The sequence below is a fragment of the Camelina sativa genome, chromosome 6 (assembly GCF_000633955.1).
Source record: "Camelina sativa cultivar DH55 chromosome 6, Cs, whole genome shotgun sequence".
NCBI lineage: Eukaryota > Viridiplantae > Streptophyta > Magnoliopsida > Brassicales > Brassicaceae > Camelina > Camelina sativa.
This window is the reverse complement of record NC_025690.1, coordinates 20,228,781-20,243,387: the sequence shown is the minus strand read 5'-3', so window position 1 is coordinate 20,243,387 and position 14,607 is coordinate 20,228,781. Positions and strand designations below refer to the sequence as shown.

Sequence of the window (14,607 nt, the reverse complement as noted above, 5' to 3'; positions counted from 1 at the left end):
CCTTTTAACGAAGCAAACAATATCCTCAACCTATATACACCAAACTAGATCATACACAGGATTAATCTTAAATTCACACCATAATATAGAAGCCAAAAATACTAGTAATATTTCTATACATTAATCTAACAAGATCCAACCACTAATTTAGTACCTGAATCAATCTTGATGTTTCTAATTATAAAGCAAACTTACGAGTTTTGTAGACAACTTTCATGAAAGATAGATCGTCAAGATTTGAAATTATCATTGACCGGATACATAATAAGCATACAGACATTTTCCGATAGAAATTCTCTACAATGTCTATTTCCTACTTTCATGTTGATATATACAATGCTGTTGTTTAGAGAATATATAACATATATATATATAGCTCATTCGTTAATTATGATTACCCTCTGAAAGAATAAATTCACTTTTTAATATCAATACAAAGCTATATATTAGTTTAAATATATCTTTTTCCAGGTTGGTAAAATAAATAAATAAACAGATTTTTATGAACTAAAGCTAAAACTGAAAAACGAAAATTTAATACTAATATATTTCTTCTTCATCTTACTTAACATTCAATCAAATTAAAATATACATTCCAATTTGTCGGGATTGAATACTTTTTAACAAAAAAAAATATCATGTCAGATGGAAAGTGTGGAAACTTTTCTGCTTCGTCAGTACTATATATACAATAATAATACATGCATATAATAAATAGATGAGCTTGTATTATACTAATAACTTGGTGCCTCTTTGTCGGTAATATAATTTACTCTCGCCTTTTGACAAAGTTACATACACAAAAATTGTATTTGAGTATTCGTTTAAATATGAAATGAATATCGTTATAAATTCAAAGTTTTAACTGAAGTAATCATAAAACGGTCAACGTTACCCTAAAAATTTAACTGGCTTTTGATTTTTGAACTAAAGTTTCTCAGCTTTCGGAATTTTTCTAAGTTTAACTGCCTTTTTACTTTTCTTTTTTGTAAATTCAAAAATGTTAAACGAATGTTGACCATTCCAAGAACATTAAGAATACTTTATGATAAAAAAAAAAAAAATTTGGTAAAACTTTATAATGAAATTTATAGCCCCTTTTTAAAACAAAATGAACTACATCTCTGGCAACTAGTACTTTCTTTGAAACAACAACAAAAACCAAAGTGTCTTTTTAAAGTAATGTAGAATTCCGTTAAAACTTTGACATCATAACAACCGGTTAAAGAAAAAACATTAACCTTTTGTGTTAAAAAGAAGAATTTGGTCTTCAAATTAAAAAATATCCACTATTCGTTTTATCAAAAGAAAAAAAATATCCACTTTTCGAAGTTCTGTTTTTCTTTGATTCCTTACAAGACTTCATGTACCCAATTTCAATTTAAACAGAATAAGTATTGTCGGATGGAATTGTGATATCACTGCATCGTCATGGTTACTATAATAAAATAAAAATTGGGTCGGAAGTGAAAACCCCAAGAAGAATGTGGAGGCAAACTAGAGATGAACAAAAAAAAATGCGCATGCAAGCATGCAGATAATAAAACACAGTAATTTATAAACTTACTTATGTGTTTGTAATCTCTATAACCCCTACATAGAAGGAACGGGCAGCATCTACTCAGATATTGGGATTGCAACTATCTAATTCTTCTTTGTTAAATATTCACACGCTTAAAACATATATTATAAACAAATAAATTAAGTACATGATTTGTATATTGTAACTGTCTAATTAAGAATGTGGGGTACTGTCATTCCAAGCCAACAATTCCAATAGGGTTATACCATAGGCTTTGAATGAAACTATATATAGTATTTTTATGAGTATTTCCTATCCGTTTTTAAGCGAACCCTAATTAAAGAAAAGACCAAATTAAAAGACTAATTAACCTTTTTTAAAAAGCTCTCGGACACTCTGGCTTATAGGATGGAATCAAATAGGAGATCCTTTTCTGGATTTATTAGGTGAAACGAAGGAATCTCGGAGAATATTTCTGTTCAAGTGGAACATTTTAAATTGAGTTGTCAGTCCATATATACTTTATAAACCAACTAAAATATGACTAGATGTTTGATTAATGATGATGATTTTTTATGTTAATTAGTGAATTTAGAGTTTTGATGATAATATTGGCTAACATTAGAGGTTTTGATTGGTGTTATCTTTCATCCTTCGATAGCGTTCAAGATACATCCACTTCTAACGTTATCAACTAGCAAAGATAGAGTTGGAAATAGATACAGCCACTTCTGATGATTTTTAAAACATTTTGCCCACCAATAGTATTCGGAAACGTTATAATATTATCATCTGTCGAAACTCTATATACACACGTTGTCTGTCTCATACCACAATAAAACGTGGAGCGATAAGACCAAGTGGAATTAGAATGACAACTTAGTTACACAAGAAGATGGGGCAATGTTAAGAAGTGTTTTTTAGTAAAACTATAAAAAGGTTAAAATGAGTATAGGGGAATAAAAAATAGAAGAAATGTTTCCTATGCAAAGAACAAGAAGAAGGTTGTCTACATAGGGAGGGTGAATTGGGCTACATTGGTAATAAAAGCCATAACTTACTTGTGTTTCTTATTTCAATCATCAATTGGCACATTGCTCCATATCTCAGACATCATCATCTCATTAACTTCTTTATTCCTTGATATATAAAAACAAATAAATGTGTATATATCTATTGGTGTACCCATAACATTTCCATGGGTTTCATTTAGTTATATTAGTGGGTTATTCTTGTCTTAGCTATTTTTTTCCTTTCCTTGTTTTTGTTTGCATGAGTATCAGTAAATAACGTTTGTACCCATCTTATACTGTCCAGATATAAGCTGTCCAATATTGTTTCCCCTAAATTATATTATTGTTTTTAAAATGGATTATTTGTCCTGTTCTTCATAAAGGGAATAAAAGTGAGTGAACTTTATCACTGATCAGTCAATTTTAAAAATCTAAAATGTCTCTTTTGTTTCATTGAGAGCTCTCTTAAAGAAAAATAGCAAGAGGGCTTTACTATATACATGCATAAAAGAAAATTACAGCATGACATTGTTACGAGCATATTAGAGAAGTAAATATACACGCGACTATCCCATTTTTCATGTCTTGTTCTTATTCATTTGGACATACTTTTAAAAAAACTTAAATCTGATTGATGGTGAAATTGATGAGCATGTGATGTGATCGATAAAAACAACTACTCCCTCTGTCTCGTAAAAAAATTGATGTTTAGAAGCTTTTACACATTTTAACAAAACAATGATTACTGAGTTTAAATATATTTTTTTCTTTGACTAAAGAGATACTCCCTTTGTCTCATAAAGATTGATGTTTGAAACCTTTTACATATTTAAAAAAAACATATTTCAAAATATATGATGTTTTGGAGAAGTTTTTTGTTTCATAATATAGGATGCTTTCAAATTTCAATGCAACTTTTAGATTAGTTTAGTATTTTATATTATGCAGTATTGTTTTTGATTGGTTGAACTTGTTAAAAGTAAAGACTTCTTAATCTGCGTGCTTTGCTTAAAACATCCTATATTTTGAAACGGAGGGAGTATTATTTAATTTTAAACCAATAACAATTCAAAATTTTAAATATTTTCAATGATTACTTCTTGAAGTTTACAAAACATCAATCTTTATGGGACAAAAAAATATCTCAAAACATCAATCTTTATGAGACAGAGGGAGTATTATTTAATTTTAAACTAATAACAATTCAAAATTTTGAATATTTTCAATGATTACTTCTTTAAGTTTACAAAACATCAATCTTTGAAGACAAAAAAATATTCCAAAACATTAATTTTTATGAGACAGAGGGAGTAGTTGCGTGACTGTGTCTATTATTTTACCAATGCTAGGTAGCTTCGACTATAAACATGTGTACCACAATATCGTGCTTTCTCATTGTAAATGTGTATACCTGTACGGTTTACAAACGATAGCATAAACATTTTTATTCTTATCATTAATAATTTGATGGAAAGGTAAGTGGCATTTGGTGTATATATCAAAGCAATTGTGAACAATTAGATATAAGATCTTATACTCACACACACCCTTTAATGAATCTTCACCGCGCATAGGGTCTTATAGATAGCCAGTTTAGGAAAACATTCCTATATTACATTGCTGTTATGCTGTAACCATTCATGAAGTACTCGTATAATAAAACTTGTTTATGATCTAGATGTATAAAATCTTACACGCAATATTGTACCGTTTCTTGGAACATTAAATCGTAATAGTGTACACGCGAATGTTTATCCCACCCGATGACCACATCAAAATTAAGCCTCAACGTTCAAATTTAAAGTAAAATATTTGAATAATAAGGACTTAATTTCACAAAGTCTCTATGAGCCTCTACATATGTATTTTGCCTACTGCGCTTCGATAATGTACTAATACCGAGAGTGATCAGCATGCATCTTCTAGTTTTCTACAAGCCTACTATGAATCAAGCTTATGTGTCACAACTACTTTAAAACAAAGGATTACATAATAAAATATATATTTTTCTCTCTTCTTCAAAAATAGTCGGGGTTTATGACTCCGTCTCCCGACTATGTAATATGTGTATCGTGAGTTCAAGTGTTTCCTGTCAGCACTACATACATGAACTTGCCTAGCCATAACCCATAAGGTCCATAACCAAAGTTTTTTCTTCCAACCACAACGAAGGTTTATGGTAGTAGCCATAATATTGTGATACGTTTATTTTTAAAAGAGGAGAGTTAACACTTTTAACACAAGGAAGAATTTGGTCACGCGTGCCAAAGATGAACTGTATGTGCGGTTGGAGAAAGACGCGCGTGCTTTTATCTCTCACGTGTGAAGACAAATCAATTTCTTTTTTCAGTTAATATAAACAATTTAAGGAATGCCAAAGGAATATTAAAAAAAACATACATATATATATATATGTATGTATATATCTTCTGATTTTCTCAATAAAATATCGATTTTTTTAAATATCCGAAAATATTTAACTATATTTTATAACTCATTTATATATTTTCTTCATATGTTAGGATAACTTATAAGTGTTTTTAGTATTTTTCCAAAAAAAATTATTATTATTGTTCCAATTTTAGGAAAACATTTTCTATTGCTAAACTTTTACTAATCGTTATTTTTTTTTTCTCTTAATAAGTGTCGTACTTTTGAAAATGCCAAATAAAAAATAAAGTAATATATTAAAATATACATTAATCGATGACGCATGCCGAGAAGACGCACTATATAACTAACAGCCATCCTTGAGCCAAAGCATTAGTGGTGAAGATAGACTACAACAAAAAACAAAACAGAGTTTTCAGATATCAGTTAGGTTTGTTTGACACTCGTAAAACTGTCTTAAGAAGTTTGATTAACCTTAAACTTTAGGTTTTCTTAAATTAATTTAGAGATGGAGATCACAGCTGAAACGATGCAAAAGTCAAAGTTCAGAAGAATCTGTGTCTTCTGTGGAAGCAGCCAAGGCAAGAAGAGTAGTTACCAAGATGCTGCTGTTGATCTCGGCAACGAACTGGTAATACATGACTTTCTTTTACGTACTTATGTTTTTCATTTTCGCTAGTGGGTTTTGAAATAAGATGATGATGTTCTTTTTTAGCTTCATTATGGTCAGCAAAACTGTAAATTTTGAAGGTTTTTGATGAACATGTTCACAAGATGTGTAACTTTTTGCAAATGCAGAGCATTTTTGCTTGCTTCTTCTTAACGTGCCTAGTGATAGAACCTTAGATTATTCTAGTTTCTGTTTTGTTAAATGGGTTGGAATCTATGCTTCATGTTGAACTCAAAGACTTTTTTTTTTACTACCAAAGCTAAGCTTCATGTGTAACTCTGTTTTTTTGGTTCTGCAGGTTTCAAGGAATATTGATCTCGTCTATGGAGGTGGGAGCATCGGATTGATGGGTTTGGTTTCACAAGCTGTTCACGATGGTGGTCGTCATGTTATTGGGTAAACTTTATTTTTTAGTCAAATCAGTTTTTAGTTAAAACTCTTTCTTTCTTTTTTAATCTCTTCTCTTAACAACTTTGGTGAATCTTTATCATACAAAAGAAAACAGTCTTTTGAGTTTCTGATGGAACACAATTTGTCTTAATAATAACTTCTAACAAACCTCTGCTTTTGTCATCTTGTTGTCACTCTACAGAATCATTCCCAAGACCCTCATGCCTAGAGAGGTAAACAAATTTAAAGATTTTTTATTTGTTTATTAATTTTTATCTATAAGTTATCCAAATCACCATTCAAACCCATTTAATCTTCAGTCTTTGCTTCAGTTTTACTCTTCTCTCTATTTATTACCCTTTTTCTTAAGTCTAATGATTATGAGTAGTTTCTCTTTTCTGCCTCCTCTTCTTTCCCTTTTATTCAATTAGGTACCCTAAACTAAAAATATCTTCTTTGTCTGTATTATTTTATTTAAAAAATAAAAAAGGGATATGAAAAGAAAATGATGAAAAAGAGGTAAACTAGATTAGGGTTCTGTAAAAAAAAGTGAAGTATATATGTAAGAGATTCAAAAATGTAAACAGCCAATATTTTACGATTACTTGCATTGCCATGATTGCTTTTGCCTGTAGAAGAGTCCAAACCTGCTTTTTCCCTTTAACTACTTTTAATTATTACTTCCTTTTATTATATTTTTTTTTTTAAAAAAAATAAAATTGGTGGATGTGCTCTTTGTTTACAGTTGACTGGTGAAACAGTAGGAGAAGTAAGAGCAGTTGCAGATATGCACCAAAGGAAAGCTGAGATGGCTAAGCACTCTGATGCTTTTATTGCCTTACCAGGTTTTTGTTTTTAAACCCCCTCCACCCAAATTCTCATCATTTTATTTTGCTTTGCTTTTTTTTTTTATAATATAAACCTCAAATTTTGCTTTTCTTTCAAACCAAGTAATGATGATATTTAAGGAAAAAATTGGTCAAAACTCTAGTGACACATGAGCCTCAAGAACACCAGTTTTAGGCCCTCTAAAAGTAAAATTTAATGGGAAATAAAATGCTTAAAAGAGGAATATTTGTTCATGAAAAGAAAAAAGAAGTTTGACTGATTTTGCCAAAGAGGGAAGAGAACAACAAATTGGTAAAACTAAAAAACATGGTTAATTGTCTTGGTCAAGCTGCAGGGTGAAAGCTACACTGAAAAGTTTTTTTTTTTTTTGTTGGTATGGAAATTTTTTTAAATAATTAAAAGTTTCTACAGTCTAAGATAAAGGGCCTTGACCCATCAACATCTGGCACTTAAAATTAGACTCTTTATTTTTTTTTTCTCTTTACTCTGTTTATTGCTCTGCTTTTAACTTAGGAGGTACTATCCATAGAGCTTGTATAGTCTTACTGTGACCAAAGTTTTCTTCTTACCTATTTCAAGGTAAGAGACAAAACCTGAAACAGTCCCACATATAGCATATTTTTGCCCACACTGAATCTGAAATCATTATGGAAAGTCAAATTCTTTCAAAGATCTTGCTTTGGCAATCATATTCTTACCAATGTACTACAAACTTTGTAAGAGAGAGGAGAGAAGACTCTATTATTTTGGTTTTTCTTGTACATGTGTTGAATTGATCATATCAAATTAACTAATTAATTTTCTGGGTTTTTTTAATCTAACCAAACCAATATACTAAAAGTTTTGTATGAACACTGTAGGTGGTTATGGAACCCTTGAAGAGTTGCTTGAAGTCATAACTTGGGCTCAGCTTGGTATCCATGACAAACCGGTAAAATAAATAAATAAACCCTCTCAGATTTTCATAAACGAGGCTTGAGATATTCAAGATTAATAACAATTTTTTTCTGCAGGTGGGTTTGCTCAATGTTGATGGATACTACAACTCTCTGCTCTCATTCATTGACAAAGCCGTCGAAGAAGGATTCATTAGCCCGACTGCTCGTGAGATCATCGTCTCCGCACCTACTGCTAAAGAGCTGGTGAAAATGCTAGAGGTAATTATTAAAGAAAACTGAAGATATATATATTGATCATTGTAATTTTCTGAATATCTTCATAATCTCATAAAGTGCTTGTTGTTTTGTAGGAGTATGCACCTTGCCATGAAAGTGTTGCAACTAAGCTTTGTTGGGAGATGGAACGGATTGGCTACTCTTCTGAAGAGTGATTAAGATCAAGTTTATCTATATTTAAAAAAAAAAAAAAATCTACTTGAATATTTTCATATATATAGATATGAAAATTGTCGGAGATTTTCAGGATTTTAATCTTACTATAAAAGGAAGGAATAGGTTATGATTAGTTTCCACTACGGAGGAAGTTCTTAATTGATGTAAATTATTATTAGTAAGTCTTTTTAACTCCAAGCCAAATGTTTTTTTCTTTTTCTTTTTAAATTCTGTAAGTGCTCAAACTCTTTCCTTTGTAACCAAAACAATTCACACTTTCGTGTCGTCCCATACATTATCTATCTCCTCACAGGATATCAATACCGACAAAACATATATTATGTATAGTCAATACTCAATGACAGAGATTGTCTCTGAACCAAAAAAAAAAAAAAACAACAGAAAAAACAAACGAAAACAACAAAAAATCTAGAAAAGTTTTATCTAAAATTGTTGTCATAGAAAAAGAGAAAAAAAAAAGAAAGGAAATCTAAAAAAGCAACCATCTTTTCTTTATAATTCAGATTTCATGATAAAATCTTTTCATTTTAATTTTACTATATTTGGAATGTTTAAAAAAACTTTAGTGTGTGTTTTTTTGGGTAGCCAATGTAATACTAACTCAAATATAAACTGTAATATTCGGGAAAAAATCAAACGTTTATTTAGAGAAATATTCAAACTGTTATGAGAAATTAAGTAAACTAGGATCTAAACAGCGGTACACCGCATGATCATTTTTTTATCTAACCAGCGGTACACCGTATGATCATTTTTTATTTTATTCTGACATTATTTTGTGTTTGCATCTAATTCCTCTATACTTTGTATGTGCTTATAAATATATTATTTAAATAATAAGACTTCATTTTGTATTATTGTAGAATAAAGTAAGAGATTAGATAAAAATAAACATGGTTATTGTTCGTTGAATTTCCGAATAAATTTTACCGTGTGAAATATGACTACTATATCATTGTAATTGTTATACACAAGTTAATTTCTTATAATATACTTTATTATATATTAGAAAATTCTAATACATTTTTGAGTTTCGGGTATGTGTGTGATTGGAAGGGAACAGATTGACGTAACAACTTTCATTATATAAACTCTAACCCACTCTATCACATGACCCACTAAACATTTAAATCTTTTAAGTTAAAAGTGTTTAGAATATTTTAAAATTTTCTTGATAATTTTTAACTATGGGACTCTAATTTCTTTTAGATGTAGTGTAAGAATCTTTTTGGAAATAAGTTAAAGAATGATTTGAACAAAAAAATTGAGAAAAAACCTCTCTTTAAATCATGACCTTATATTAGAGCATGTCAATTTAGGATTTTCAAGAATAATATTTTTTCCGCTTACAATTTGTTTCCATTTGTGGATCTTGTTTAATTTTTTTAATAAGTAATTCTTGTTGTAAACTTGTCTAAGTTCTTGAAATTAATTCCTTACAAAATTTCTTAGATTATAAAAAGGTTGCAAAATTTCTTAGATTATAAAAAGGAAATTTATAATAATATCATCATTTTAAACAAAATAATATAAGTTTTACTTGTTGGTTTATATATCACGTTTTGAAAAAAGGACCGCTGATTTGAGGACATAGGTCGGGAGTGTAACTTATTCGTTATGTTTTATTTTTCAATTATATGAGTAAATGATAGAATGGTAACTTTAAAGTCATCTTCTCCGCATGAGCTTCTCAAAACCATAATTATGACCATCAGCAGTTTTAAGTATACTTTTTTTCACCAATTTCACAATAGATTGAACTGACTTTGACAACAAAATAGAACATTTATCTGTTTTCCCAAATTTTACTCCAGTTTAAGCATTATTGCGGCAAAGCTCCACCCGGCGATTTGTCAGCTTCGGTGGCCATAATTTCGAATATAGTATTTAAACCATGATTTCTATATTAGTAATGATCCAACCAAAAATCATGCGGATCCTTGTCTCTTATTAATGTTTTTATGATAACTCAATTATACCCTTTTCAATTTCAATTAATTGAGTTCTGATATCATAATTGAGTGGCAATTGATGTAAATAAAGCTAATATTTCGGATATTTTACTAAATGTACTCTTCTTTTAATTATAAGAAGATAACTAGAGTGGCTTTTAAATTAAGTAAATTGTGTGCGTTTTAGTTAAATAACGCTATCCTTAGTATTATCGAACAAAGTACATCAAATCTGTATCATAAATAAACTACGCACAACCGAGTGCTTATTTCGATAAAATTAGTTAACGTGAGAGATTAGAGATCATGTCTCAAATTTTTAAATAAAATTATGGATAACTTACTTACCTATAAAGAGTCAAACATTTACCTAATTTATGAAAAAATGTAAAATTAGACGTCAACATCTTTCAAATAGACGTTAAAAAGATTAATCAATCGAACCGACACTAATACTATGTTTTTGTTCTTGTTAAAAAGTTATTAATTTCTTTTAAAAAAATACGTCGGTTACTCTGTTTAATGGATTTTAAAGTTTACAATAAAGTAGTAAAGTTGTATATATTTTGTCAAATATTTAAAATTTTTAATAAATTTTTTTTTGGTAAAGGGCCGGGGTATTACCCCAGGTTTTATTAAAAGAGCAAAGAACAATTACACACGAATATGTCTCAGGCACAAATGACCAGCAGCATCCGCACGTAGGAGTCCATCAACAGACTCCGGGACCGTGTTAAAAACATGAAAGTCTAAAGGAAGAGAAAACGCATAAGTAGCTAACCCATCAGCAAGATGATTTGCTTCCCTATACACGTGTCGAAAACGGACTATCCAGTCCCTCGNATTAAAAGAGCAAAGAACAATTACACACGAATATGTCTCAGGCACAAATGACCAGCAGCATCCGCACGTAGGAGCCCATCAACAGATTCCGGGACCGTGTTAAAAACATGAAAGCCTAAAGGAAGAGAAAACGCATAAGTAGCTAACCCATCAACAAGATGATTTGCTTCCCTATACACGTGTCGAAAACGGACTATCCAGTCCCTCGTAATGAAGCCATGGCACAGACGTACCAGGAAGGACAGAGGATGAGAGTCTCCTATCCCTGTCGTAAGGTAACCAACCACCAGTTTCGAGTCCACCTCCACCTCCAACCTCGTAACCTTTGCCTCCCAAACAAAACTCAACCCGTAGTAGACGCCCCAAAGTTCAGCCAACTGCGCCGAGCAACGTCCAATACGTACTGCAAAGCCACCACACCATACACCCACACTATTCCTCAACACCCCTCCTGCGGATGCCATACCTGGATTACCCCTTGACGCTCCGTCAGTATTAAGCTTAAACCACCCTTAATCAGGAACCACCCAGCCAATTTCTCGGACCACCCGTGTTGTCACCCCGGAGTGATTCACAGTAATCGACTGTGCCTTTGTCACATCCATTGTAAGCTTCTTTACAAAGGAGACCCGATCCCTGCAGACCAATTTCTCCCCAAAAACATCACAGCAACGCCATTTCCATCCCCGCCAAACAGCCAGTGCAAACATTGTTGCCCAATCCCCGTCACAAGTACTTGTCCCCTTATCCAGGTTATGGTACATCCACTCCAGAAGAGACATTGTAAAAAACCCTCGTCGCTTACTTCGTGGTAAGATTCTGTTCCATAAGCCAGAATATAAAAAAAACACATCACATTTTTTTTTTTAAAGTATATTATTACTTGACCAAGCGCAAACGTCACTTTCAGTTGCAGTTCTTGGTGGGAACTGTTCAAAGCTCGCCTTTAGCTGCTTATGATGAACGTAAGCCGGCCGGCGATTCACCCGGTGGATGTTCTTCCGATGGCTCCAACTACCGGAGCGATCGATAGACCACCAGTGAGGATGAAAGATGTGCAGGGCATGCCCGGAACCACCGGCGGTCTCATCCTCCGTCTCTCTCAATTCATCCCTGCTCTCATCTCCGTCTCCGTCATGGTCACCACCTCCGACTTCCGCTCCGCCACCGCTTTCTGGTAGTCTAAACTGACTCTAGACATAGAATTTTAGCAAATTCGATGAATTTAAGATTCTGTAAACTTTTAGGGTTTTTAGTAGGTCTTTGGAATCAAATTTGTTTGATGTTGGCTTGAAATTAGGGTTTTGATATGAAATTAGACTTCTTGGTTTTGAGAAATTGGATTTTAGTTTGAGCAATATTGGGTTTAGACAATATGAATCTGACAAAGCTCTTATGATATGTGACAGTTGCTTGGTTCTTGCGGTTAGCTTGCAAAGCCTGTGGAGCTTGTCTCTTTTTATTGTTGATGCTTATGCTCTTCTGGTGAGAAGAAGCCTTCGAAATCACTATGCTGTTCAATGTTTCACAATCGGAGATGGAGTAAAATACCTAATACAAATATCAATCTCTTGTTTTTGATGTTTTAATTAGTTTACTAAGAGGTATTGCGAATGACTGTTTTTTCCCATCTCTCTCATTTGTTTGCAGGTCACATCAACCCTTACGTTTGCAGCTGCATCTGCGTCAGCTGGCATAACTGTACTCATCAACGATCTTGGACAATGTAACGTGAATCACTGTACAAGGTTCGAGACCGCCACAGCAATGGCCTTCATCAGCTGGTTTGCTGTGTCTCCTTCCTTTATTCTCAACTTCTGGTCCTTAGCCACTCACTAAAATATATAGCACACAGGATAAGTTCAGAGGAATCCATCTTCCTAGTATAATGTAAATAAAAGGGTGGAGGAGTATAATTTATCCCTCCATTAGCTTATTAATGTTTTGAAACAGATTTTTACATTGGAAAAATCATGGTAGTTGATCTTATCGGTTAAGTGAAGTCATGTCATTTTTTCCACGAGTCATCTAGTTTATATCAACAAGATAGTGATATATGTGGAATCTTGAGGTAGGAGGAGAAGGAGAGTGAGTGGTTGGGTTTGGCTGTTTGGGTGAATAGATGATGTTGAAACGTAACTTATTTGTAGATTCCAACTTCCAAGTTAGATAAGGATGATGCATAATGATATGGAGTGATATGATTTGCCAATTTTGTGTGTGTTTTCGTATTGAGTTGAGAGGAAGTGTAGCAACTTAAACTTCTCCATAGTGTCAGGAGGTCCGACGTTGAGTAACAAACAGGGAAGTTAGATATATGATGAATTGAAATCAATCAGTAGTATTCAGTAACGCAAATCTTCTTGTTTTATAATTTTCGTCTCTTGTCCAAAAAGTAAAGAATTGATGGGTGTGATGGAATGGAGTTTGACCAATTCGTTTAACGAAAATATTATAAAACGGTAATTTTCACATGATACGTAATGAAACCAATATTTTCGTTTGTTGGTTACTAAAAATCTACGAATGACAATACTTGACTAAAGTTTCCAGCTATGACCATGTTTTGCCTAGCGTAAAGACCGGTTCGATGAAGGAAACAGAAAAAGTTGTGACGCAATCCATCCGCAACAAAACGATCACAAGGAGAAAGCAGTCGCTTAAAAAGTCAAAGAAATCTGAAAGTACTAATGCAAAAGTTTTATGATACTCAACTATGGTCGTTCTAAACAGTTAACACCTTAAAATCAAACCGTTATTTCTGCGCCCTCACGGAACCTAAGAGGCAAGAACACAACACAAGCGGGGCTAACCACAGTGATGTACAAGTGCAAACCTTCTTCAAAAACTAAAAGTGAGCTCTTTGCCTACTAGTATTTATAAACCAACCCAAGGATCAAATAAACATTTGGAGTTACAATATGAATTCAGTTAAAAGGACCTGAGAGCTAAATTTCAAAAGTTGATTTATCAATACAAGGTTATAAGGTTGGTGTTGTTGTATAGTACTGCTTCTTTGGAAAACTATCCCACGAAAGAGCCTATGAAACATCTATGACAATCCAGGATTTTTCTTACCAGTGGACTATCGCTGACAACATATCATGAAGATTATTCTAACGGGGTGCCTGTCGTGAGCGACACTTTAACCGTGAAGCTTCAAGCTCTTGTTTTAATTTCTCTATCTGAATGAGCAATGCCGCATTTTCCTACCCAAGAGACAGTGAACTAATGAGCCATGAGCATCCAACGTAAGACGATACAAAAAGAATTTGAATTCTTGAGTGGGGAATGTCACCTTTTGTAATGACTCCAGCTTTTGATTGCCGTTTCCATTCCCAGATGACTCTTTGATCTGTAGGAAAACAAGACAATGCTCAAAATCAATAGAAATAAAGAAAGAAAACTACACTCAAGGACTCAGAGTAGTGCTATGCGCTTGATGCTTCCTGATCAACGGTTTTCAAACACATAATGCACAAACGGCGAAAGAAATCTAAGTAGAGAAGACAAAGCTGTCCATTCCCATAGCAGATGCAATTATTTGAGAATTACAAGGCAACCACATCACTAGTGACAGTCTTGTTCAGTGTCACAACAAATACATTCAAAAAAAAAAAAAAAA

At 32.5% G+C, this 14,607-nt stretch overlaps 3 protein-coding genes across 4 annotated transcripts in view; 2 read left to right on the top strand and 1 right to left on the bottom strand.

The window, feature by feature from the left end:
- LOC104792508 (cytokinin riboside 5'-monophosphate phosphoribohydrolase LOG3-like) lies at nt 5,317-8,400 on the top strand. Its single transcript, XM_010518678.1, has 7 exons — nt 5,317-5,557; nt 5,895-5,992; nt 6,189-6,219; nt 6,732-6,831; nt 7,696-7,766; nt 7,849-7,992; nt 8,085-8,400. The coding sequence occupies exons 1-7, from the start codon at nt 5,435-5,437 to the stop codon at nt 8,163-8,165; spliced, it is 648 nt and encodes a 215-aa protein (XP_010516980.1). The 5' UTR covers nt 5,317-5,434; the 3' UTR covers nt 8,166-8,400.
- LOC104792507 (CASP-like protein 5A1) lies at nt 11,776-13,002 on the top strand. Of its 2 annotated transcripts, XM_019246957.1 has the most exons (4): nt 11,776-11,793; nt 11,893-12,159; nt 12,392-12,524; nt 12,633-13,002. In XM_019246957.1, exons 2-4 carry the CDS (start codon nt 11,939-11,941, stop codon nt 12,819-12,821), a joined length of 543 nt encoding a protein of 180 aa, XP_019102502.1. In that variant the 5' UTR covers nt 11,776-11,793; nt 11,893-11,938; the 3' UTR covers nt 12,822-13,002. The 2 variants fall into 2 exon arrangements, with proteins under 2 accessions (XP_019102502.1, XP_010516979.1); XM_010518677.2 differs by lacking the exon at nt 11,776-11,793 and having other exon boundaries at nt 11,824-12,159.
- LOC104792505 overlaps nt 13,845-14,607 on the bottom strand; it is a 1,668-nt gene continuing 905 nt past the window's right edge. The window contains exons 3-4 of the mRNA XM_010518676.2: nt 14,281-14,337; nt 13,845-14,191 (exon numbers count right to left, since the gene is read on the bottom strand). Of these exons, the coding sequence (XP_010516978.1) occupies nt 14,099-14,191; nt 14,281-14,337 (150 nt within the window). The 3' untranslated portion in view covers nt 13,845-14,098. The remainder of the gene's footprint in view (nt 14,192-14,280; nt 14,338-14,607) is intronic.